At 43.6% G+C, this 26,660-nt stretch overlaps 1 protein-coding gene across 2 annotated transcripts in view; it reads right to left on the bottom strand.

Annotated features, from left to right (window-relative positions):
• The window catches only part of ATP8B4 (ATPase phospholipid transporting 8B4 (putative)), a 155,500-nt gene that overhangs the window by 83,994 nt on the left and 44,846 nt on the right, over nt 1-26,660 (bottom strand). Inside the window, exons 5-6 of one of the 2 annotated variants that reach the window (XM_030578888.1) lie at nt 23,171-23,296; nt 21,374-21,435 (exon numbers count right to left, since the gene is read on the bottom strand). In XM_030578888.1, coding sequence (XP_030434748.1) covers nt 21,374-21,435; nt 23,171-23,296 — 188 coding nt within the window. The remainder of the gene's footprint in view (nt 1-21,373; nt 21,436-23,170; nt 23,297-26,660) is intronic. The other variant, XM_030578889.1, reaches the window with a different exon arrangement.

Here is a 26,660-nt window from a genome sequence, read left to right as displayed (position 1 = left end):
CAGCATGCTAGGTCATTTGGCTTAGACATTCGAAGAACTTCTCTTTAATACTGATCCAAGTACATGTTGTTCTGGAAAGTTTTCAATTGCAGCATTTTCATCTAGAGCCAGAATTCGCTCATTTTCAAGCTCTCTTCTCTTCTGTTCTTTATCTTACGTGGGGAATTGTATGTTGCAGCACATTTAACTTAATTTTATTTAGTTTTTCAGGTGCACTTATGTATTTGGATAATCTTTAAAGGAAACAGTTGTAGGGAACGTAATTTATTTGCAGTATTGTTGTTTCTCATGCTAATTTGTAGGACAAAACTTGAGGGAAAACTTAATTGATAAAGATAGAAGTTTTAGTCATCATTTATAGTCCAAATAGGACCCTTGATAATTACACATGAGTTTCATGATAATTTGTATCCCAAACTAGAGGCAAATATCATAGTTTGGGCCCAACTCTAATTGACATTAGTAATGTATTGTTAATCTAGTCATTATAAAATCTGTTTAAAGAACATTAATCCCAGCAAGAGCTGAAAAGTGCTGGAGAATTAGTGCTCTGCACAGAGATAAAGCATAACCTTGCTCTTCAAGTGATCTCTAACAGGCAACTCAGAACTGCAGCCAGTCCTCCCCCAGCAGAGGGACAAGTCACCATGACATTTGAGGGCTAAGGATTCAAGAGGAATCCAGGAAAACCACTAAGCAAACCCACTTATTAATATTAACATTAACCGCTGACACATATTGAAAAAGTCAGAAAATCCAAAGCTATAGCTCATGTTTTGCCCTGAAATCATTCTGTTCTGGAGGGATAAGAGTGGGGAGCTTACATCATCCTGAAATATGGGGCAGACTCAGACTCAATCATGAATTTTTTGGCTTTAAAAGCGCTGCAACTATGCTATTTAAATATGATTTTTAAACAGTAAAACATCCCCGGGGGATGTTCATGCTTGGGTTTTTTGGTGTGTTTTTAAAGGAACTTTTTTTCTGGAAGGTTTTTAGCAGTGTAGTGTGAGCCCTGTGAGCTTGAATCTGTAGACCCAGGCTCTGAGATTTGCTACCATAGGTTTTAAAATACAGTGTAGATGTAGCCTAATTAGTCTTCCCTGAAAGCAGTCTCTACTGACTCCACATAGGTCAACATGGAAGGTGGAAAGGAGGATTAAAATGAGGTCGTGAGATCTCCAACTATGTAGATCCAGTCATCGTAACAGATTGTGCAAACAATGAAGAAGAGCAATCCAAAGGCTCCACTGTAGCCCTGCATCTTGGCCAGATTAGATGTTAATTCTCCTCTCCAAAAACTGTACATTTTATATCTCAATTTATTTGGAGTGGTGACTTCATGTATCTCCAATTAATATTTTAATAAAGCAGTATATATTATGTTTAATTTTAAATCAAGAAACTCCACACCTTTCACCTACAAAGACAAATTACTCTGGCTTTATGCAAGGGCCATCAATTTAGTCAAAACAGTCATTTTAAAAATTAATTTACATACCCAACCACACCCAAAGCCATCACTCTGCCCTGTTGGATCACTACAATATGCTGTTGTGCTATGCTTTAAATGTGTATGCAATTGAAGGCTGACAGCTCCAAAAGAGTTGACCCATTTTACAGTTACGTAAACAGAATGTGCTATATTGTGCATAGAAAAAAAAATCCTTCGGACAACATCTGAAAACTATATACTGAACAGCAGATACCAGTTTGAACCTAGATTGTCTTGGACATTTTGATTAGCTCACTTAACACATCAGAAAAAATGTTAAGCTGCACTAGTTGGAAAGGGAGAAGAGACAGAACACTTAGGGGTGGGAGTTTCAAATGAGTTAATGCCAACAGGAAGCTGAAAGCCTAAACCCCATAGACTCTATAGAAAATCCCAGCCTAAATTGATTTCAGAATGGGGAGAGATTGAGAGAAAAAGACACAGTGAGAATGAAAAAGAGAATGCATCAGAGCACATGAACTGCTTTGGAGCTCTCTGTCTATTAACTCTTTTAAATTTTGCTTTTTGACTTTCCTGTAATGTCCTCAATGAGTTCAGGTAGCATAGAGTTCAAATCATGATTCTGTGGATAGATATTATCCCAATTAAAATGTCAAAATACTAAAGAACAAAAATACTTACTATTCTGATATTTCTACTGCTTTTCAAAATTCAGCCCTGCTTAACAGGTCACTTCATGACTCATGGAATCTTGTTCTGCTCCCACATAAGGAAACCATAAGGATTCACTGGAGCCCTGTGGATTCACTGTATGTGCATTATAGTGACTCCAGTAGAAGCCAGGCTTGCAAATACAGCTATTCAATGAATACAGATAGATTTGGACAGGGCTCAAACTGCTTCTGGCATTTTTACGACCATTTTGTGGCAAGGGCTGCAAGAGCTACATCTGTAATGGGGCTCCCAGATGTCCTGGTACCAATTTGGGTAGTCTGATGAGTGTACCAGTTTGTTTTGTTTTGTTTTTGTGGAATTCTCTAGTGTAAACAAGATTTAATATCATCTCTAGAAAGTGCCAAGGTGAAATATATAAATGAAGGATTATGAAGATAGAACAAAATACAATTTAAACATCAGGATATTGGTGGCAACGTATCTAGTGCTTTTTGTACGAATCACCACTTTAACATTTTCCATTAGCATTTGACATAACAAAATCCCACTTCTTGGGGCTCAAGTATTAAAAAGCATCTTAGGTTAAAGATCAACTTTTACTGAAGTCTGAGTTTTCACTTAATAGTTGCAATTTCTTGTTCTGAAGACACATTTGTGAATTAGTTCTCCTTGCAGAGACCACACTTCAGAGAATAAAACATGTGTAACATGGAACAACAGTACCTATATTTTAAAAACACCAGTACAGAATAAACCATACTCCCTACAGAAGGGAATAACCTGACCAGCTGTGGCACCAATACACAAGACAGCATTAGATTAGCCATTCAGATGCCCCTAGTGACGCTCTTAACCAATCAGTCTGTACTAGAGACGGTCAAGAGAGAGCAGAATGTTGAATTTGGAAAAAAAACTAATTGTGCAGCTCAGCAACTAATACCATGTTATGTGCGATGCAGAAAAACAAAATAACAGTGTTTCTCCAGGGGTCAGTCTGGTATGGTTAAGTATCCAGCATTGCTGGGGTAAAAAAAATGAAGTCATAAATATCCATTTAGACACAAGCAAATTTGGTCCTAGGCACATGCAATGCAAGCAACTGTTTGGTCCCTATACTTCTGTACTCCCTCTAAATCCCCCATATTTTTGTGCTGATTTAGCAATTCACAGGGTGACCCACTCTCCATTCCAGAAGCCGGTCTGACAGTTGGAGGAAATTTACTGCCAAATGGGATTGGAATGGAGGAAATCCACTGCTTAATCCTCCCCACACCTCTGCCCTTCTCAGATAGCTTGGGGCCCCACCAATCAAAAAACTATCCCTGATCAGAGATGTATCTGGCTAACAAGAGTCTCTCCCTACTCCCTACAGATAAGACAAGAGATTCATAAACAAGTAGTTGCCAAACATTACCTCAAACTATTTTCATACTATGCTGTTAGGGAAAATTGTGTGAACCAGGCAGCTACCTAGTTTTCTATCAGTTTTCTTTAGTTGTGTCACAGAGTGTGGGGGAGTCCAGCCCTGCACCCCTCTTCCTGGGACTCACAGTGACTCTCAGCCAGCTAGTAAAACAGAAGGTTTATTGGACAACAGGAATGCAGGTTACAGCAGAGCTTGGAGGCACAGCCAGGACCCCTCAATCAAGCCCCTCTAGGGTCCAGGAAGCTTAGCTCCCTGAATTCCAACCACCCAGCCCAAAACCGAAACTAAAAAAAACTCCCCTCCTCCAGCTGGCCGATTCCTTTGTCCAGCTTCCTGGCCAAGGTGCTGACACCCCTCCCCCCTACCTGGCCCAGGTTACAGGCTTAGGTCCTGTCCCTCACCTAAAGTCATCCCCAGCTCTCCCATCCCCCACACAGACAGCCCCTACTCCATCACAAGTTGCCTCTCCTGTTAATAAGGATATCAACTGTAAATATGTAGCACCAACCTACTAGAAGGCTTCCAACTTCACTGATGTTTTTTATGAATTCCTGTTTGATAACATCCACTTCTTTCTGGGGAGGCAGCATTGTATCAATGATGCATTATCTTGATTCCACTTGTACATAATATGCAGTCATGCAAAGAACAACTGCACACAATAGTTTAATTTAACAGAGGATCAGGGCTCCAACAAGTCTAATACTAAATATTTTAAGCTTTGCACAAACGTTTACATGCAAGTCTTGTACAATGGGACAACCAGCTCTGGAAGAGTAAAACTAACGGCCTGAAATGTATTGATTAAACTGCTGCCTTTTGAAACAAGCCATAGTTCTATGGACTGAAAGTTTACCCATCCTGGGGTTTTCTTTTTATTGTTATTTTTAACAGGAACTTAGTGGCATTCAATGGAATTCATACTACACATACTACACAGGGGAGCGAAACATCCCTATGCCCACCCTGTCCACTGATCACTACCTGCCCATTACATCTCTACTTGCTTCTATGATCACTGGGATTGTTCTCTCTTTTTGTTTGCTCTTGTATTGCAACTCTTTCAAGTCTATGTTACAGTCCTTCCATTTGTTACATTTAATCACTTGAGATTTATTTATTGGTAATTATTTTTGCCATTTGAGACATTTCTGTTCTGTGACTGCTTTACCTTAATACATTATTTACAATTCAAAAGTCTGTTTAAACAAATGAGCAATCAGAAAATAGCTGGCCTTTAATATCTTCAGAATATATGTTATTTATTTAGAAATAATCAAAACCAAAACAATTCAATTTTAAAGAAAAATCTTCACAGATTAATTCCAGAAAAACAAATATTCTGCCTCAGTGGAACCTCAAACTGGCTTAGCCCTCAGGAAATCTAGCAGAATATTGGGGACCTATGGTTTTATTTATGAAAAGTCATTTACAGTCAAGGAACCCAATATTTAATTTCACTGAAAGTTGATTTGGCAAATCTTCTGTAAAGTTAATGTTTCGGCACCATAGATTGCTTTGCTACATGTTATAACCACAAAACAAGCAAAAAATAACTACACCCAAGAAGGATTGCAACAGACAAAGAAGAAAATCTGTTGCCACCATGCTCCATTTAAAAAATAACTGCATCATAGCTGACCATGAGCATTCCTCCCAGAGATTATGCTTATTCTGTACGTTCAAATAAAAAGAATTAGAAGTATCTCTAAGAGAATCACCTGGTGATTCCCAGCAATGTTACAGTTCATATTTTCACCAGCGCCATATAAATTAAATGAAAACATTACTGTGCCCGTTCTCAAATCATATCCTTGTTTACAGTAGTGATGTGGCATCCATTACACTTCAAAGCAGTGGTCACCACCCATCAATCACGATCAACTGGTCAATCCTGAAGCCTCTGCCAGTCGATCACAATCTCTGGACTGCTAAAAGTCCGGCGGCTCAGGCAGGCCTGCCGTGGTCCCATGCCACTTTTGAAAGTGGCTAGCTACTGGCACATCTCTGCAGCCCCTGGAGGGATGGGGGGCTGGAAGGCAGCTCTGCACGCTGCCCCTGCAGCTAGCACTGTCCCCGCAGCTCCCATTAGCCAGGAACCAGCCAATGGGAGCTGCGGGGGCGCCGCTTGTGGGCACAGGCAGCACATGGAAACCTGCTGCCACCCTTCCTCCAAGGGCCGCAGAGATGTGCCAGCAGCCAGTCGCTTCCGGGAATGGCATGGGGCCACAGCAGGCAGGCAGCCAGCCTGCCTGAGCCCTACTGTGCTGCCAGCCAGGAGCCACCTGTGTAAGTGCCTCCCAGCCGTAGCACCCCTCACTCCTGCACCCCAAGCCCCTGCCCCAGGCTCAGCCAGTGCACATCCCACAGTTGAGAATGTTACACTGATTTGTGACATCCCTGAAGGATTTTGGATCTATAAATCACAAATGACACTAATAAAAAGTAAAATTCATGAAATGTCCAGTGGATTCTGTGAGATGAGGTGCAGTGTGATCATATGATCCCTGCACCCAAACTCCCTCCAAGAGCTTGCACCCCTCACTCCTGCATCTCAATCCTCTGCCCCAGACTCAGCCCAAAGCCTCCTCCCAGACTCTGAACCCATAGACCCCAGCCTAGAGCCTGCATCCCCTCCCACACCCCAACCCCTTACCCCAGCCCAGTGAAAGTGAGGGTGGGAGACAGCAAGCGAGGGGGGAATGGAATGAGTGGGCAGGGCCTCAGGGAAGGAAAGGGGCCTCAGAGAAGGGGCAGGATAGATCCTGGGTTGATCTTAAATTCAAAAAATGATCTTGTCCATGAAAAGGTTGAAGACCACTGCCCTAGAGGAAGGACTGGGTTAACTCTCCTGTGAGCCTGGAGCTATTAGATTTTGTGGGGACCCTGTAGACAAGTCTTTTTCCTGGGAGGGAGCTTGATGCTGGAGGGGGCAGGGGATTGGGGTGCAGGAGGGGGTGCAGGGTCTGGGAAAGAGTTAGGGTGCAGGAGGGAGAGTCTGATCTTAGGCAGGGTGGTGGGATGAAGGAGGGGGTGCGAGGTTCAGGCTCTGGCCAGGAGGCACTTACCACAGGTGGCTCCCGGCTGGCAGTGCAGCAGAGCTCAGCCAGGCTGCTTGCCTGCCATAGCCCCATGCTGCTCTCGGAAGCAGCTGGCTGCTAGCATGTCCCTGAGGCCCTGGGGGAAGGGGAGAGCCCTGCCTAGAGGTACTTAGAACCTACCTGAGTCTGTTAGCTCCTATGATGAACCATTATAACAGTCCATCTACTCCAAAAGAGGTGGGGATACCATTAGGAAACAGCAATTATTATATTTAGGCCATGACAAAGCTATTCTTTTAATTCCTTCAACGTGTCCAGGCTGAGCCTGAAGCTATATCAGGGAGTCACTGAGTGAAAGCTTGAGACTTATTCTGGACATGGACATTGAAATCACCCTGAAAAATAAGTCTTGATAACTCATGAGAGGAGAAGAACTCAATCGCAGAGAGCTCCAAAGTAGTAACAAAGTCATCTGGATATCATCAACATCCCTTGGGGAAGATTCTCAGCTGTTGACTTCAATGGAGCTATGACACTTTACACTAGTTGACGATCTCCCCCCTGTCACGTTTTATCCTGGGATTTGCCTATCAAATGGACACACACAAACTATTCTGTCTTTTAGTGGAGCAGTACCCACATGTCAGGCAAGATGCACAAAGCACAGGCATAACCCCATCCCACCCCATGCTAAAGCTCATGCTGAACCAAATATCTTATTGGATAAAGGCAACCAAAACAGGGCTGATGGTATTATCCAGCCAGGCCACAGTAATATAAGTAGGGTTGTTGTTTTGCCAAATATGAATCTTCAGAAAAGGAACAAATGAACAGTCCAGGCCTTTTTATCTGAAACTGGACAAGTTAGAAAAATACTGGCATCTGGTATTAGTATAAGTAAACCCTTTACTTGTGTACTAGCTGCCAAACAGCATAGTGGTTCTCAAGTTTGCAAATGGTAGTTTTTGATCATGAAAAAACCTACAGGGTTTTCAAGCCAGGGGGTGAGAATAAGGAGAACAATTTTTCTCCCTCCTTCTTATAACCACCTTTTATGGTCTTGAAAACTGTTATGTCCCCTCTCAGTCTTTTTGTCTCCAGACTAAACAAACCCATTTTTTTCCATCTTCTCTCAGAGGTCATGTTTTCCAGACCTTCAGTCATTTTTGTTGCTCTTCTCTGGACTTTTTCCAATTTGTCCACATCTTTCTGAAATGTGGTGCCCTGAACTGGACACAGTATTTGAGCTGAGGACTAATCAGCGCCAAGTACAGTGGAAGAATTACTTCTTGTGTCTTGCTCACAACACTCCTGTTAATACATCCCAGAAAGATATTTGCTTTTTTTGTAATTAGCTTCGGGTGCAGAAAAGAGGACATCATTTGAATTGAATATCTGTGTCTTCAGGTGAAATAACTCAAGAACAAAATCTTTCCTAGTACATTGACAAGATAAACAGCTACAACAGAGTATTACTGGAGTATTTTCAGACCTGTCACTACTATTTAGCTTCTTGATACATGATGACTATTAGATCCCAACAGCAGGAAGGATACAAATGGAATAGTTTGAATTGTGTTGATATTTTAAAAATATAAATTGGGCATTTAAATACTAGTGAATGTATCACCAGCTGTAATGCAATTGTAATTTTGGACTTACCATTTTTGATGTCTGAGTTCTCCACAACTGTAAAACTTGGTCTCTCTCTTCACCCTCTCCCCAGCCTCCGGTCTGCCAAAGACTAAATTAGTTAACCTAAGGGCACTTTGCAATGTTCACCTTTTATTTGTAGTCTTTTTGTAAGATGACAGTTTGAAGCCTGTATGTGGTTACTACTACTTGATTATTTGGGGCAATTATTCTTCTGCCTGGATGGCTTTGGCTGGGTGGTTTGCTATGTTGTGTGGATTGTATTATGTTTTTTCTTTGTTTCTATTTAAGTATTATAAATGGACCTATAGTCAAATGATAGGTGCTTTACCCAATCACCAAAGAAAGTCTGTATGAGTGTCATAGTTTCTTTGGGCTAATATATCATTGCTTATATAAAGTAATTGTGGAAGTATGTTTCACTGACCTTTGCTTATAAATAAAAGGGACTTGTGCTCAAAGTTAAACTGAAGCTTACAGACTGTTTTGAAGTATCTATATGCAAAGCGAAATACAACAACAAAAATGTTTAGAGTGGCTAAAATGATCAAAAACATATTTTTAGTTTGAATGCAAATTTATATAACACTGCAAACATCAGGGAAAGAGAATTCACAAAAATCGCAGCCCTTCATTTTCAAGTTTAACTGTTCTCCAGATACATCTCACCACTTCTCAGACACTTATCAATTTAATGTCTGCCCTCACTAAGCAGACAGTTTCATATCGTTAACTCAGCCCAGAACATTGAACAGAATCCAATGCACTCACAATCCTGTGAGCTGAATTCACCATTAGTCATGTGAGGATGCGGAGAGAAGTTAGTGACAGAAATGGAAGCAAATAGGCTGCTCACTGAGAATGGAATCTCAAGGAAAAGAAACAAGGAGGAAGAAAACTCGGTACAACAGACATAATCCTACCACAGCACATTGAGACAAGTGCCAACTGCAGCTGATATTGTTCAAGGCTAGGGCTGCAGATTTGTCACAGCATTTTTTAATCAAAAAGTCAACATCAGTCACGGTAAATTTAGTAAAAGTCACAGGTTTAAGGGTTTGGGGGGAAGTTACGGGAGCGCCATTTTAAGGAGAGATCCACATGGGGGGGACGGGTCCTGCCCCTGGGTGGTGGAAGGCTCGGGTGCAGGAGAGTTGTACAAGAAGCCTGCCCAACACTTACTTTGCAGCAGCAGCTCCTGTACCGCAGACCTGACCCAGCTCCTTACTCTGGCCTGTTGGCTCTTGCCATAGCATGCAAGCAGGGTCCTCTCCCTGTGACACCTTGCCATCCTATGGCCCTAGTGCCACCAGATCACCTGCCCCAAGCCGGGCTGTGGCAGCAAAAGTGGTAGGGCCACAAACCAGGTGGCCCCTCAAGGTTCATGGCCTATAAAATCATGAGTACTAAGTAAAATCCCTGACACAAAGAGTCATGGACAAAATGAAAAATCACTCTCTGTGACATTTTTATCACTGTGACAAAACCTGCAGTGCTATCCATGACACTTTGCTATCTGAAGGATTAATGTTCTATTTTAAAAAAGACTTCACAAGCAGTTCTTGCTCATGCCACATGTTGCCCAGTCATTTGGTCAAAAGAAGCATTATTTGGGCTCAGGCTTGGGCATAGCTTCCTTCTGTATTTGGTGTCCAATGCAAAAAACAAAACTGTAACGCAAGAGACTGAAATAGTTGAAAACTTCATTTTGCAACAAAGAAAACACAGCTCCCACTGACTTCATGCAGCATCCTATCAGCGCTTCACAGGAGCGAACTCTTTCAGCATAATAATCTACAGTATATATCGGGGTGGCCAACCTGTGGCTCCGAAGCCACATGCGGCTCTTCAGAGGTTAATATGCAGCTCTTTGCATAGGTGTTAACTCCAGGGCTGGAGCTACAAGCGCCAACTTTCCAATGTGCCAGGAGGTGTTCACTGCTCAAACTTTGGCTCTGCCCCCACTCCACTCCTTCCCCCAAGGCCCTCACCCCATCCCCTGAGTCTGCCACGCCCTTGCTCCTCCTCCTCTCCCCGCCCCCGAGCCTCCTGAACACCACAAAACAGCTGATTGTGGTGGGCGGGAGGCGCAGCAATGGAGGGTTATGTGCTGATCAGCAGTGCTGCTAGTGGTGGGAAACACTGGGGGCAGGTTGGGGGAGCTGATGGGGGTCTGGTGACATGTTAATGTGGCTCTTTGGCAATGCACACTGGTAAATTCTGGCTCCTTCTCGGGCTCAGGTTGGCCACCCCTGCTATATATTGATAAACCTTAATTCAGAACACTGTGATGTTCTGATATAAATATGATAATATACATTTCTCCTACGGATAGCCTGTTCCCTTTATGAAACAACAATTTGGTAGTGAGAAACTTTTACCCCAAAGAAAGAAAATTTTTGCTTCACTTCTAAAAACAAATGCCAGAAGAGAGAGCAAATTATCTCTAAAGATCCTACATATATGCAAAAACACCTCTCTACATGAGCAGGACCACTTGGGCAAGGGAACTGCTGTTGCAGATGGGAAACTATCCTCATAATTTACTATATAAGGGCAAATGGGTCCAAAGTTACTTGGATTTCCAAACTATTTAATAATGCAATCTGTTGTTAATGAAAAAGTGACAGTGCTGCCAGTTTGCCAAATCTCCTGGGAGAGCTGTTTGTAAAACACTTCTCAAAAGAAGAGATGAAAAGAGAAAGAATAGAGATTGTCCGTAATTCCCAGTAAGGATCCTACTTACTTAAATTTTACTTGTATGATACATAGGATATAATTGCAATTAAGACAACATCAAAAATTCAGAAATGACAGGACTGCTTTTCATTATTGCTCTTTGTGTGACTTACATGCATTAGTAATGAAAGCAGCATGAAATTTACTATGGCATGTGATGCAAAGACATTTTTAAGAGGAAATTTGCATAGGAATCTTTTGTGGCAGCAGCTATCTATTCACAAAATCTTTATGTTAGAGACAAGTATAAACTTCCTATACAGCAGTCTGAAAGTACCAAGACTGGTGATTTCTCACCTTATACTACGCTCACTGAAAACATTGATGAATATTATGCATAGCACATATGGTACTCGAGTGGAGGGCTAGGGGGAAGAGGTCACAAAGGAGAAGAGAAGCTGAAAAATGCTGTGCACTTGTCCACAAAAATGCTGTCAAACTGTGTCCACAGTTAAGCAGACACTATCAAGTAATTTAGAGGCCAAATTTTATCCTGTTCTAGAAATAGTGTAATCTAAAAAGTAACTGCAAATTGTAAGGGCCAAATTCTGCATTGCAGTGCACATGCTCGGCTCCTATAACTCTGTAAAAATCTGTTGTTTAATTTAAAAACCATGGTTTCAGCTACAAGAAACTGAAAGGCAAAATATTTGGCTGGTTTTCGTTTGTTTCTAAACAGAAACTTATTAAATGTCTTCACTATATTGTTTAGAATGGGTTTTTTTAACCACACAAAATTATTATGTGTCTTGGCCAGAAAGGTAAAATGATAGTCAGCTGTTTTTTCCACAAGCCAAACACTGAATTAATAGGATCTTGGTCCTTAGAGGTTTAGTCTAAAGAGACCTTTTTTATTTAAAAATGTATATCTCAGCAAAAAGAAAAGACTTCCTAAACATGTTTTTATTTACTGGATTTTTAAAGTACACCTTAACATTTACTTGCACTTGAAAGTCATTAAGAAGCCTGGACAGTTGAAAAGAGATGGGTGAAATATCTCTAGAGCTGATATCATCACTGCATTCTGCACCAGTGTTAGTTTCCGAGAAGTCCCTAATTAGAACAGACTGCAACAATCAGTTTAGAAATGGCAAAAGGAGGGATTTCTGTATGTGACAAAACTTGGCATGTGACTCAAGGAGATATTAGGACTTGAGTATTCAGCCAACTGAAAAAGCTAGCTTCTGACAGCTTACGCTTCCCAACCTTAGTCCTCTTCTTCTCTCAGGGTATGTCTACACTACCCGCCGGACAGCAATTGATCCAGTGGGGATCAATTTATTGCGTCTAGTCTCGATGTAATAAATCGACCCCCGAGCTCTCTCCCGTCGACTCCAGTACTCCAGTGCTGCAAGAGGCTCGGGCAGAGTCGATGGGGGAGTGGCAGCAGTCAACTCACCACAGTGAAGACACCATGGTAAGACAATCTAAGTACATCAACTTCAGCTACGTTATTCATGTAGCTGGAGTTGTGTCACTTAGATTGATCCCCCTCCTCCACCAATGTAGACCAGGGCTCAGAGAAGATAGCCATTCAGTGATAAAGGGCCAACTTCTCTTAGGATTTGAAAGCAGAACTCCAGTTCAAATTGGTGGAGTTTTATGCACAAAGTGGCAAAACTCATGTCTTTACATAAAAGAAACCTCTTATTTGATGAAATACTGACACTGAAATACTCCAGAAGGGTGGTTGAATGCACATCTCAATGACTGGAGTTAGGAAGCAGTCAAGCTACAGAAATCTGTAAGGAATTCTAGAAGCCAAAAGAAAACTTCCTATTTCTCTTTGATTCTTTCCTTTCCTTGTTATAACAGTTTTAAAAGAAAAATATTTGTTAACTTAAAGAATATTTCATTTTTTTAAAAATTGGAAGCTCTCAAATGGAACCCAGACATAAGACGGTTACTCACATTTATAACTGTTGTTCTTCAAAGTGTGTTGCTCATATCTATTCCAATTAGGTGTGCGACTAAGGCACCCCCTGGAGTGGCGCCCTTATGGCGCCGGATATATGCCCCTGCCGACCCAACGCCCCCTCAGTTCCTTCTTACCACCTGGGACGGTCGTTGGAACTGTGGAGTGCGGCATAGCCGATCTCCACTTCCCTAGCTCTTTGCTCATTTATACCTGTAGATAGTTATTATACTGTAGTTGTTAGTAGTTTCTAGTTGTAGTTAATAGTAGTTTTGTAGTTAGAATACATAGTTATTGGAGGTAAGGGGCTTCTCCCCCTTTCCCTCCTTCCCGGTACCGGGCCCATGCCTAGGTCTCCGGGTTTCAAACCCTGCTCGGCCTGCCTCAAGCCGATGCCTATGGGAGACCCCCATGACTCCTGTTTGAAGTGCCTGGGGGAATGCCATCAATCAGATAAGTGCCGCATTTGTAAGGCATTCAAGCCTCGGACAAAAAAGGAGCGTGACTTTCGTTTGAAGCAGCTTCTCATGGAAGCAGCACTTAGCCGAAGCCCTCCACCCTGCGTCGAGACCCAGCGCCATCGGTCCAAAGCACGCCTCCAGCACTGGATCGACCCAGCACTGGCAAAGACTACTGGCACCAGACGTCTTTGGCACCGTTACCAGCGAGGCACCGCTCGCTGTCTCCGGGAGCCAGGAAGCAGCGCAAGCAACCTGCTGCTCCTGTGCAGTTGCCTGCACCGCCTGTGCCCCCCTTGGAGCAGCGTCCTGTGCTGGACAGCCCCACGAAGGCTCCAACTCCGGCACTGTCGATTCCGGCGCTGCAAGTGCCGTTGAGTCCGGTGCACATAAGCTCCCCAGTGCACACTGTGGTCAAGCTCAGCCTGCCTTCCACCCCAGAGACTTTCTCCACTGCTCATGACCTGATTGTGCTCACCGAGTCGGGACCGTCACAAACTTCAGTACCGCTGGTGCGGGCTGTTCCATCGATAGGGAAGCTCTCCATGATGTGTCCTCCATCGCAGAGCGAGAAGGGTCGGAACCAATCTCGGTCCCAGTGCAGGTCACGGTCATGACTCAGGCGCTGGTCTCCTCCATGGCACTGCTCGCAGTCCTGGCATCGATCACCATCTTGGCGCCAGTCGTACTCACAGTGCCGCTCTGTCGCAAGAAGATCTCCTTCCCGATACGGTCGGTACCGGTCCAGCTCCTGGCACCAAACCCAGCACCGGTTTCCTCAGAGTCATTCCCGGTGCTGCTCCACCATAGATCTTCATCCAAGTCCAGATCTACCTCCGGCCACCGATGCGACTGTCAGTCCTGGTCCAGATCATGGTACCGCTTGAGACTGCGGAGCTGATCTCCATCCCTGCGGCGCAGGCCAACAACGCATGACAGTGCAACCCAGCATAAGCAATCAGCTCCACCTTGGCCTTCCCGCCCCAACTTAAGGTTGTCCCAAGCGGAAAGTGGCTACAGTGTCCATGACTAAGACGCGGACGGCACTAGCCAATGGCACGACAAAAGCAGGATCCTGCTCAGGAACCCCCCCACAATGGTCCTTTTGGATCCCTTGGGCATACCATCAGGCCCAAGGCTTCCCATCGGGAGCTTCTTGTTCTGCCCACTCAGAACCTCGGGTCCTGGAGGCCACTGTCACTCGCCCCCCCCCGGGGGCCCGGAGGCGACGGCCCTACACTCAGCTCAGGCTCATGCCCATAGCATGGAGGATCTAAGGCAGCCGGACCCCCCCACAACATCAGGACTTGCCCCAGGACCGTTTAGTCCCAGGCGTATCCTTCTCGTCGTCTCCTGACAAGGCAGTGGCAGGCACGTCTTCTGTCCCACCACCTATAGACCTCCATGCACACCAAGACTTGCTTCATAGGGTGGCACAAAACTTGAACCTCCAGGTGGAGGAGGTGGTGGAGGTCAAGGATCTGGTGGTGGACTTTTTATCTGCCGATGCTCCCACACATATAGCCTTGCCCTTTATTAGGACCATCCAGGCTAATGCCAATACAATCTGGCAATCTCCGGTGTCTATTCCTCCCACTGCCAAGGGGGTGGAGAGGAAGTACTTGGTCCCCTCCAAAGACTATGAATACTTGTACATTCACCCCCAACCGTGCTCCCTCATTGTACAGTCCGTTAATGAGAGGGAAAGATATGGTCAACAAGCTCCTGCTCCTAAATCCAAGGACACTAGACGTCTGGCTTTATTCGGGCGCACGATCTATTTGACTGACGGCCTATAACTTAGGGTGGCCTACCAGCAGGCCCTCTTGAGCCGTTATATTTATAATACCTGGAACTCGATGGGGAAGTTCAAGGAGCTGGTTCTTCAAGCATCCAGGAAGGAGTTCGGGGCCTTGCTAGAAGAGGGCAAGAAAGTAGCCAGAACATCCTTGCAGGCTTCAACAGATGCGGCAGACTCTGCAGCTAGGACTCTAGCCTCGGGCATAGCTATGTACTGTATCTCGTAGCTGCAGGTGTCCGGTCTTCCACCGGAGCTGCAATGAACAATTCAGGACCTGCCCTTTGATGGCCAGGGGTTATTTTCAGACAAAACTGACTCCAGAGTCTGAAGGATAACTGGGCCATCATGCGCTCATTGGGCATGCATACCCCGGTGACGCAACGTAGGCCCTTCCGATCCCATCTGCAGCGCACCTACCCTAACCCCCAGCTGAGACAGGACTTTTCTAGAAGATGTGGCCACGGTGGTAGGAGGAGGCAATCTGATCCTCAGACAGACCAGAACCAGGGCCCCCCCAAACCATCAGTGGGGCCCAAACAACACTTTTGAAGGTGCACCTAAGGGCAGAGCACCAGTCTCCTTACAGGATCCTTCCCTACCTTTCACCAACCACCTCCACTATCTTCTCCCTGCGTGGTCCCACGTAACGTCAGACCACTGGGTCCTACACACAATGGAAAGTGGATACCAACTTCAATTTGTTTTGTCCCCCCTTCCAGCCCTCTCTCTCCATCTCTCTTCAGGGACCCCTCTCATGAGCAACTCCTTCTACAGGAGGTGCAGACGCTCCTGGCTATCGGAGCTATAGTGGAGGATCTGAGGGGCAGTGGGTTTTACTCCCACTACTTCCTAATCCCCAAGGCAAATGGGGGGCTACGGCCCATTCTGGACCTGCATAGACTCGACAAATTTATGGTAAAGTTGAAGTTTCACATGGTTTCCCTGGGGACCATTATCCTTTCCCTGGATCCTGGAGACTGGTACGCTGCCCTCGATGTGAGGGACGCATACTTACACATAGCAATCTACCCGCCGCACAGGCACCTCCTTCACTTTGTGGTCAGTCAATGACACTTCCAGTTTACTGTCCTCCCCTTCGGCCTATCCATGGCACTAAGTGTATAGCTGTCGTAGCTGCCTCACTCCATCGACATCGGATCCAAGTGTTTCTGTACCTTGATGACTGGCTCATTTGGGGTCAATCCAAGCTCCAGGTGCAATCCCATGTTTGGTTCACCATGAACTTGTTTAGACAGCTGGGCCTGCTGCTCAATGTCAAAAAGTCCACTTTGCAGCCAACCCAGAGAATAGACTTCATCAGAGCAGTCCTGGATTCAAATCTCACCCAGGCATGCCTACCGCATGCCCACTTCCAGTCCATGGCAAGCATTATTCATGGCCTCCGAAGCTTCCCGACCTCAACAGCACGCACGTGCCCCAGTCTACTGGGACACATGCCATCTTGCACCTTCATGACCAGACATGCCAGACTACGCCTCCGTCCACTTCAGGCCTGGCTCTCATCAGTCTACCATCCAGGTTGAGACAATCTAGACACGGTGCTCACAGTACTGACGGAAGTCTTAACCTCCCTGGCTTGGTGGCTGAACCCCAACTTCGTATGCAGGGTGATGCCATTCCATGTCCCACAGCCCTCCCTAGTCCTACCACAGACACATCATCTCTGGGCTGGGGCGCTCACCTTGCGGACCTTCGCAAACAGGGCCTTTGGTCCACACAAGAGATAACCCTGCACATCAACGTATGGGAACTAAGAGTTGTGCGCCTGGTATGTTAGGTGTTCTGTGAACACCTTTAGGGCCATTGTGTCGAAGTCTTCACAGACAACACTATGGCCATATTTTACATCAACAAGCAAGGGGCAGCGTGATTGTCCCCCCTCTGTCAGGAAGCCATTCACCTGTGGGAATTCTGCTTAGCCCACTCAATAGACCTGGTGGTGTCGTTTCTCCTGGGAGTCCAAAATACCTTGGCAGATCACCTCAGCAGGTCCTTCCTGGCTCACAAGTGGTCGATTTGCCTGGACATTATCCATTCTCTTTTCTGGAAGTGGGGGTTTCCCCACATAGTCCTTTTCGCCTCTTGTGAGAATCAGAAGTGCCAGATGTTCTGCTCTCTCCAGGGGCGCTCCCTGGGCTCCCTATCAGATGCCTATGCCTTTCCTCTTTTCCCATTTGGTCCACAAGGTCTCTCTCAAATTGCGAAGAGCGAAGGCCCACTTAATCTTGATCTCACTGGCGTGGCCCAGGCAACATTGGTACACCACTCTCCTCGATCTGTCAGTGACCACACCAATTCCACTCCAGTTGTTGGCTGGACCTGATCATTCAGAAGCACGGTCGACTGTGACATCTGGACCTGCAATCCCTCTATCTCACAGCATGGATGCTACATGGCTAACTCAATCTGAGCTGCGTTGCTCCCGCTCGGTGCAGTACATATTCTTGGGTAGCAGAAAGTCCTCTGTTAGGTCCACGTATCTGGCCAAGTGGAAGCGTTTCTCCTGTTGCTGTGCCCTGAGCAATACTGCCCCTCTGGAGGTGCCAGTACCTACATCTTAGATTATCTCTTGTCCTTGAAACAGCAAGGCCTAGCAGTTTCATCCATCAGAGTATACCTAGCAGCAATTTTGGCCTTTCACCTGGGCGAAAACAGGCACTTGGTTTTCTCCAATCCCATGGTTCCTCAAGGGACTGGAACATCTGTACCCGCAAATTCAGCATCCGGCCCTTACGTGGGACCTCAACCTGGTCCTAGCCAGGCTCATGGGTGCCCTGTTCCAGCCAATGGCCACTTGCTCGCTTCCGAGCGTGTCGGAACTTCGAGCCCTCACGTCGGACCCACCATATATGATGTTTCATAAGGACAAGGTACAGCTGTGACCACACCCTGCCTTCTTAAGGTGGTGTCTGCCTTCCATGTCAATCAAGACATCTTCCTTCCGGTCTTCTACTCGAAGCCACATGCTTCTCAACGAGAGCAACAGCTGCATTCCCTAGATGTTTGCAGGGCCCTCACCTTTTACATCGAACAAACAAAACCTTTAGGAGGACGACCCAGCTGTTCGTAGCGGTGGCAGACCGGATGAAGGGCCTCCCGGTCTCCACACAGCACATCTTGTCCTGGATTACATCATGCATCCGTGCATGCTATGGCTTGGCTTGTGTCCCAACTACGCACCTTACTGCCCACTCTACTAGGGCTCAAGCTTCGTCCTCCGCCTTCCTGGCTCATGTGCCCATACCGGAGATTTGTAGGGCAGTAACTTGGTCACCAGTATACACCTTCACTTCCCACTACGCGATAGTGCAGCAGTCCAGGGGTGATGCTGCATTTGGTTCAGCGGTTCTTCACTCCGCGACATCTCACTCCGACCCCACCGCCTAGGTAAGACATGGGAGTCACCTAATTGGAATCGATATGAGCAAGCACTCAAAGAAGAAAAGATGGTTACTCACCTTTGTAGATGAGACTAGGATGAACAGATAAAGGGAGTGACACAGAGAGAAGAATGTGCAATGTGCAGTGGGAGGCAACAGGTTATGGGCAGAACTTTAAGAATGAGAAGGCATTTGAATTCTATGTGGAAAAAGAGGAAGTGGTAAAGATATCTGGCAGGAGAGTGACACAGCACTATAATGACTTTGATTGCTTCATAGTTATTTTTGTTGCCCCTTTTTGACCCAAGCAGCCAGGCAAAGTTCAGGGCCCTAGGTATATTCCTGTTGGATGTAGAAATTGATGGAGTCTGTTACTTTCTTTGATGTAATCTTGTTTATTTACAAAGAATGTACATGTGCTTAAATCCAGCTTTTCTGAATGCAGGAGGAACCCAGAACAAAGGGAATTTACAGCAACAAGCCTCTTTAGACAACAGACCCAAAAGCTCGCTCTATAGCTTCTTCCAGGGTCACACTGTGTTCACTGGCTACTGATTGGCTTTCTTGGTTTTTGCCTCTGCCTCTCCCTGTTCTGTCTGTTCTCAGTTTCTGTGTGTTCCACCTTCCGTCACCCCCCCCCCCAAAACACTATGCCACAAAATGCCTCCACCCCCTTGCTCCAAAATCTCCTGGATCGGTTCACAACCTCTTTTGCTTATACAGGAATTTGTGATGGACTTATCCTTATAGTTATGATAACTGAAGGAGATGTTCACACCTGTCAGTCTCAGCGAGGTTTTAATTTGACCTGTAACAAGGTTTCAGCCTGCTCATAACATGGTTATGATTCATTTGTATTGTCCCATTGGGACCCAGGAGCTCCAGTCATGGATCAAGGCCTCACTGTGCTAGGTACTGTACACACATTGAATAAAAAGCTGATCCCTGTCTGAAAGAGTTTATAAGCTATGTACTGAGGTTTTCCTGTTCGAGGAAATGGTCCATGTGAGGATTAGAATGCTGTCCCTAATGTTTTCCTGACCCCCACCTCTTCCTGTGTGTGTGAGAGAGAATTAAACCTCAAAACCAAACACCTCATTCATCATTTCTCAAGTAATAAAAGGAAAACGTAAATAAAAATTCAAAAAGGTCTACAATTCATTTTTCCTTTCAGTTCAGAGGAACTGAAAACAGATGGAACTTTTAAAAAAAACTCTTTCTTCTACAATGAGAAATCATGAAAACTATGTCTTAAGTATTTTATTTAGCAAAATGGATTAAAACAATGATCCAAGATCAAATGCTGTATCAGGCAAAATAATGGAGAAAACTAAGGAGAATTTTGCCCATTTCTATGTGGGGCTGGGAAGGAGTTTTTCCCTCACAACCAGATTGGACAAGATGGGGTGGAGTTTTTTGCCTTCTCCACGGCAGGTCTGGGAGTATGGACATCATTACCTAATGTTGCAACACACTATGTAAAACTTGTGGTGGATGTCCTGTGAAGCTACACAATATGGAAGAGATATGATTATCAGTTCAAATGAACTGGAAAAGGATTTAAAGGAAAGCATCCATTATGGGAGCTGAATAGAGGACTGAGATGGAAATAGGATAAAAGGGGTAAAAAACAAGGGTGATGTCATGGTAGGGGTCTACTACAGACGTCCTAACCAGGAAGAAGAGGAAGATGAGCCTTTTTTTAAACAGCTAACAAAATCATCCAAAGCACAGGACTTGGTGGTGATGGGGGACTTCAGCTACCTAGACATTTGTTGGGAAAATAACACAGCAGGGCACAGATTATCCAATAAATTCTTGGAATGTATTGGAAACAATTTTTTATTTCAGAAGGTGAAGACACCTACCAGTGGAGAGGCTGTTCTAGATTTGATTTTGACAAATAGGGAGGAACTGGCTGAGAATTTGAAAGTGGAAGGTAGCTTGCATGAAAGTGATAATTAAATGATAGAGTTCATGATTCAAGGAACGGTAGAAGGGAGAACAGCAAAATAAAGACAATGGATTTCAAGAAGGCAGACTTTAGCAAACTCAGGGAGTTGGTAGGTAAGATCCCATGGGAGGCACATCTAAGGAGAAAAACAATAGAAGACAGTTGGCAGTTTTCAAAGAGACATTATTAAGGGCACAAGAGCAAACAATTCCCACTGCATAGGAAAGATAGGAAGTATGGCAAGAGACCACCTGGCTTAACCAGGAGATCTTCAATTATCTAAAAATGGGGGGGGGGAACCTATGGAAAAGTGGAAACTAGGTCAAATTACCAAGGTTGAATATAAACAAATATCACAAACATGCACGGGCAACCTTAATTCTAGCATTTCCTAAATTTTGAGTACTTAACCTTTGAACCTTAATAATGTTCTTCTAATGTCACTTTTTGTGTTTATTAGAATTAAAGTCAATGTTCTAGACTGTTCATATGAATCTTTAAAAGAAAATTTTAAAAGGAGTTTGAGACAACAGAAGCACAATGAGCAAAATTACAATGAAACTAAAAAAATAAGAGTTAAAGAATTTCTACAGTCCCAAATTCTCCTATCATTTTACACAACCAAATCTAATTAAAATCATCAGGTATATGGATTATGAGAGAGAGTGAATCTTAAAACTGAATCAAAATAAGAAATTCCTCTGTGAAATCTCTTTATCTTATAGGAAAAAAACATTTTGATGGTTCAATTGCATAGCCCCATAGTTTGCAAATGCAAAAGAATTGGATTGAATATTGGTGAGATGATCTAAAAGTCAAAAATAAATTCACCATCTTTAAAATCTGTTTCTTACCTGCCATCAATGAGTACTTCAGCCTGTCGATTGTTCACCTGGTTATCACTCTTATGGCGAAACTGCAATATTAAGGACATAAAAATACTAGTTCGTTTTTCGTTGTCAAAAGTAAACATAAGGACCTGATTAAACAAGGAAATTAAGCATATAGATAACTTTAAGCAAGCAAGCAGTCTCTATGCATGAAATCCATTGACTTCAATGGGACCTGAATGTCACACATTGATTTTACATAATTTTCATGACACTTCAATAAACTCTTTAGTGTTTACCAATTCATTTTTTAAAAACTAGTATTCATTTGCCCCACAATAACTTAATTAACACATGCAATATTCTATGCATTTAATTTTAAAAAAGCAAGACATTGCCTATAAAAGTATTTATTGACTGTTAATAACTAAATAAGTATACATTAAATCATAGACATTAGAGATCGAAAATTGTTCTGCTAGTCCATAACATTGCCAATGAAAAACAAGTTTTCTACTGCTTTGTCCAGTCCAGTTTTATATGCCTAGAGAAAGGGCTTCTTCTGCCTTTCTTTGGTAAACTATCCCATAGCCTAAAAGAGACACTTTCACTGGAAGAACTTTTTATAAATAACTTTTCCTTTTTATTCCACACAAAAATTCTTCTCTTATTTTCATGTCAGTATTCCAAATTATACCACCCTGATACCATTCTAAATCATTTCTATTCATTCTTGGTGTCCTTACAAATATTTATGAATTATTATGTACCATTCCCACTTAATAGTTGCTTAACTAGTTTTACATATTTAGCTCATATAATCTCTCTTCATAAATCTATCCATTCAGCCGCAGCTATTTTTGTTGCTCTTTTCCCAACTCTCTGAAATTTATCTATATCTTTCCAAGAGGTGACCAAACACTGAGAGCAGTCTTTCTGTTGCACATCCACAAGACCCACTAGAAAAGTACTATCATGTCCTAGCACTATGATCCCTAGCCCAAAATTGTGTTGGTCCTTTTTCCCCCATATTTTATTTTAAATTCATAGCTAATACCATGTCCACGCCTCCTCTTTCTATAAGTCCTTTTCAGAATTAATATTTTCAAGGTACCTCCTTCCCCACTGAACATAGGTATTTTGGATATTTTTTCCCTATGTATTGTAGTTTCAATTTTCCCCAAACTGGATTTCATTTTTTGTTCTTTCCTATCTTTTTTCCTAGCCTCTCTCAGGGTTTGTTTTTTTTTTTTTGTATTGTTTGTTTGCAGCTCCTTCCAATTTAGTATCAAACTGCATTTAAATTCATTAATATGCATTTTTATTTCACTTCAAGTTGACTGATGGCAATGTTCAGTAAGACTAAATCTAACCTCAGGCCTATGGAAATCCACCTAAATATCTCCATCACCTCAATACATTGGTGGTTATCCTTAGTGAACTGTTTGCAGTCCTTCAGCCAGTTTTCAGCCCTTGTAAAAATCCAAAAAATCCAGATAAATTTCCCTCATCCGCATTAATTTACTGCACTATATCCCTAATTTACTGCACTATGTCCCTAATTCAGTCCTGGTGGCGGGCTTTCTGCTATCCAGCAAGACCTATCAAACCCAGGCCGAGCATTCCTGATCCTCTGCATTCAGCCATGCAGTAGCCATGCTGTCAGGTGCAATGCCACCAGGTTCAGGTGCAGAAGACTGCTGAGGTTCTGGGACAGTGGGTCTGGCCGCAGAGGTAGTCACAGTGGGGTGGCTACTGAAAGGTCCCCAGCAGTGTGCCAAACCAGTGTTGGTGAAGCCACTTGGCGGCTATCAGGATAACCTTCACCCTGTCCTGTTTGATCTTCATGAGGACTCTTTGGATCACCGGCACTGGCAAGAAGGCATACATCAGGTTTCCCGACCATGGGAGCAGGAAAGCATCTGATAGGGAACCACTGTCCATCCCCTGGAATGAACAGAACACAAGACATTTCCTGTTCTGACAGTTCACAGACAAGTCCACCTTGGGAGTTCCTCAATTCTGGAAGATAATACTTGACCACCTCTACATGGAGCGACTACTCATGGCAAGATGAGAAGGTCCTGCTGAGGTGATCTGCCAAGACTTGATGTTCTAGCCAGGTGTGCAGCTATCAGATGAATGGCATGCCGCACACAAAAATCCCAAAGGTGGAGAGCTTCCTGACAAAGGGCCAAAGACCGGTACCACCCTGCCTATTGTAATACATCTTGGCGGTATTGTCCAGAAAGACCTGCACCACCTTGCCCTTTAGGTGGGACAAGAAAGCCTGGCAGCCAGATGAACCACTCTGAGCTTCCTGACGTTGATGTGGAGGGCCAGATCATCCCACAACCAGTGTCCCTGGGTGCTCAGCTCACCCAGGTGAGCTCCCAAGCCCAGGTCCAAAGCATTGGAGACCAGGGTCAGCGATGGGGACAGGGTCCCAAAGGGAACTCCCTCCATCAATGACCTGAGGTACAACCACCAATCCAGGGATGACCAGATGTGGACTGGCACCCTGACTACCCAGTCTTAAGTTGTGCCACCATTTTTTCTGTGGTGCTCCAGTCGGTGCCTAAGATGGAAACCATGGATTTGGTGTTTGTTATTACCACTTCAAGCCAGCACCCCCAGCTAGTTCCAGCACCACTGAACGCACCTTGCAGAACTGGGGCTCGCAGGTGTTACTTAAGAGCATTTTAGTCTGATTCTGAGGGAACAACCAGCTCAGTTACAGAAAAATATAAAACTTTACTGATGTCAATTAGTAAGCCTATTTGCTGAAGCAAGTGCTACTCAGTGTCAATAAGGGTTGCAGAATCTAGCCCAACATTTTTGATTTTCAGCTCTTTGGCTACAGTAGGCTCTTTCCATTTCTAAGACACATATGCTCAATACTTATTTTATTAAAAAATCATTTTTGGCCCAACATTCAATCATCATTACATTTTATAACTTTCTTTGAAGATGAAACATGTAAAATGACTTATTTTTGAGAAACCACTTGTTACAGCATGTATTTTTATTCAAGAAAAAAAACTTAGTTGCTGTCAATGGTTTTGTTAATGTCACACATTAAAGAAATCCAAAGCAACTCTGGCTTTTTACCAGATAGCATACTTTAAATGTAATAGTACATTTATGTAAACATGGTTCTTCTAAACAACAATAGCACAAATTGTCCCAAAATTATTTTACCTCTAGTTTGGCTGAAAACTTTTTTATGTAATTCAAAATTTTTTATTTATTTGTTATTTTTATTATTTGTTATTTTGTATGGTTTTATATGGTCTATTTTTTCTCAGTATGAAGCAAGTTCCCTTTTTATTACTAAAGTTTAAAGAGAACCTTGAACTGAAGACTAAGCATTGTGACTGCCAGATCAGGTGAAAGTTCTTTTGGTAAAGTGTTGTTAACTGTGGTTGTTTAGAAACAGGAGTGGTTTAGAAAAAGCAAGCAAATTCCATGGATACCAAAGACATCACTGCTTTTAAAATTTTTAGAATTTGTATATTGTTCCCACTGAGCAGGGGTGATGATGGTGGTACGTTCCCACTAACCCATCTGAGCTGGCTTCCTTTCATGCTCAGTGGGCAGCCTCCTTCAAAAGTTCTCCACAGTCAGATAAAGCACAGTAGAGAGGACACCAGACTAGCTGCTTTGCTTTTTATTTTAATTTTACTTTCAACATACTTTAATTTCTTATACAAATGTGAGCTGAGATTTCCAGAGGAGCTCAAGGCAATTCTTTGGGAAATTCAATGGGATTTGGGCATTTTACAAAGGAATTAGGCTCCTTTGTAAATCCCAGCCATACATTTTTAATAGAAGGATAAAGGAGAACTCTATGGGTGGACGTGGAGAGGCGGGCAGAGACAATTGTTCATAGATTTTTAATGCCAGAAGGCACAATTATGATAATTTAATCTCACCTCCTGCATAATTCAGGCAATAAAATTTCACCCACTGATGATTCACTCTCTGATGATTCACCCACTCATGATTTCTACTTGAGCTGGAGCATTTCTTCTGTGTACACCATCGCTTTTCGTCGTTAAAACTTTTATCGTTCAAGGGGGTGTTTTTTCACATCCCTGAGCGACAAAAGTTTTAATGATGAAAGTGCCAGTGTAGACAAAGCCTCAGTGACAAAGGGTATGTCTACACTGCAAAGAAAACCCATAACACTGAGGCTATGTCTATACTACTGCGGTAACTCGACCTACTCTAAGCAACTCCAGCTACATGAATAACGTAGCTGGAGTCGACGTACCCTGGATCAAGAGACCATGGGGTCTACACTACGGGGGGTCAACAAGAGAAACTCTCCCATCGACTTACCTTACTCTTCCCATTCGGGGTAGAACACAGAGGTCAACTGGAGAGCAATTTGCTGTCGACTTGGTGGGTCTTCACTAGACCCACTAAATCAACTGCCACTGGATAGATCTCAGAGCGTCGATCCCAGCTGTAGTGCAGATGTAGCCTGACTCTCAGAGCCTTGGTCAATTGACTTGGGCTCACAGGGCTTAGGCTCTGGGGCTAAAAATATCAGTGTAGATGTTTGGGTTTGGTCTAGAGCCTAGGCCCTGAGACCCTCCACTTTTGTTGGCTCCAGCCCAAGCCTGAACAACTATACTGCTACGTTTAGCTTCACAGTTGACTCAGACTCTCAGACTTGGCACTGTGGCTTTTTCTTCACAGACATGCAAAGGAGGCCACAACATCCCTTGGTAACTTCTTCCAATGACTGATTTCCCTCACTGTTAAAGTGCACCATATTTTTAGTCTAAATTTGTCTAGTATCAACTTCCATAGAATGCCTTTGTGTGGTATATCTACTAACAAATCTTAATCACCTTTTTAATATGCTAAATAAACAGAGCTTCTTAAATCTCTAACTCTGGGAAAGGTTTTCCAGAACCCAAATCATTCTTGTGTCACTTTTCTGAACCCATTCCAATTTTTGGAAGTGTGGACACCAGAAAAATAAATATCTATGTTAAATATATCAAAGGCGAATGAAGAATTACTGACTGAAAGCTTCAGGATTAAGCTAGCAAATTGACAGAGAATAGAAGGATGGGGAAACCTGGCTGCGGCAGAAGGTTGGCTTTGTCAGAATAAACTGAAATGTCTAAATTTGTGCTGGTGAGTAGTAGTGTGAAAGTTTATAAGAAACTTTGAGGGAAGAGAGCTGCCATTATAAATTAGAGGTATACACATACATTTTCTTGGAGAGAGACAAAGCAAACCTAAGTTGAAAAAGAGGGCACACAAAATATGTATCTGGACTTGAGCTCATCAA

This window comes from Gopherus evgoodei, chromosome 10 (assembly GCF_007399415.2).
Source record: "Gopherus evgoodei ecotype Sinaloan lineage chromosome 10, rGopEvg1_v1.p, whole genome shotgun sequence".
In the NCBI taxonomy this organism is placed as follows: domain Eukaryota; kingdom Metazoa; phylum Chordata; order Testudines; family Testudinidae; genus Gopherus; species Gopherus evgoodei.
The sequence above is the reverse complement of the archived record's forward strand: the minus strand, read 5'-3'. Positions and strand labels throughout refer to the sequence as shown.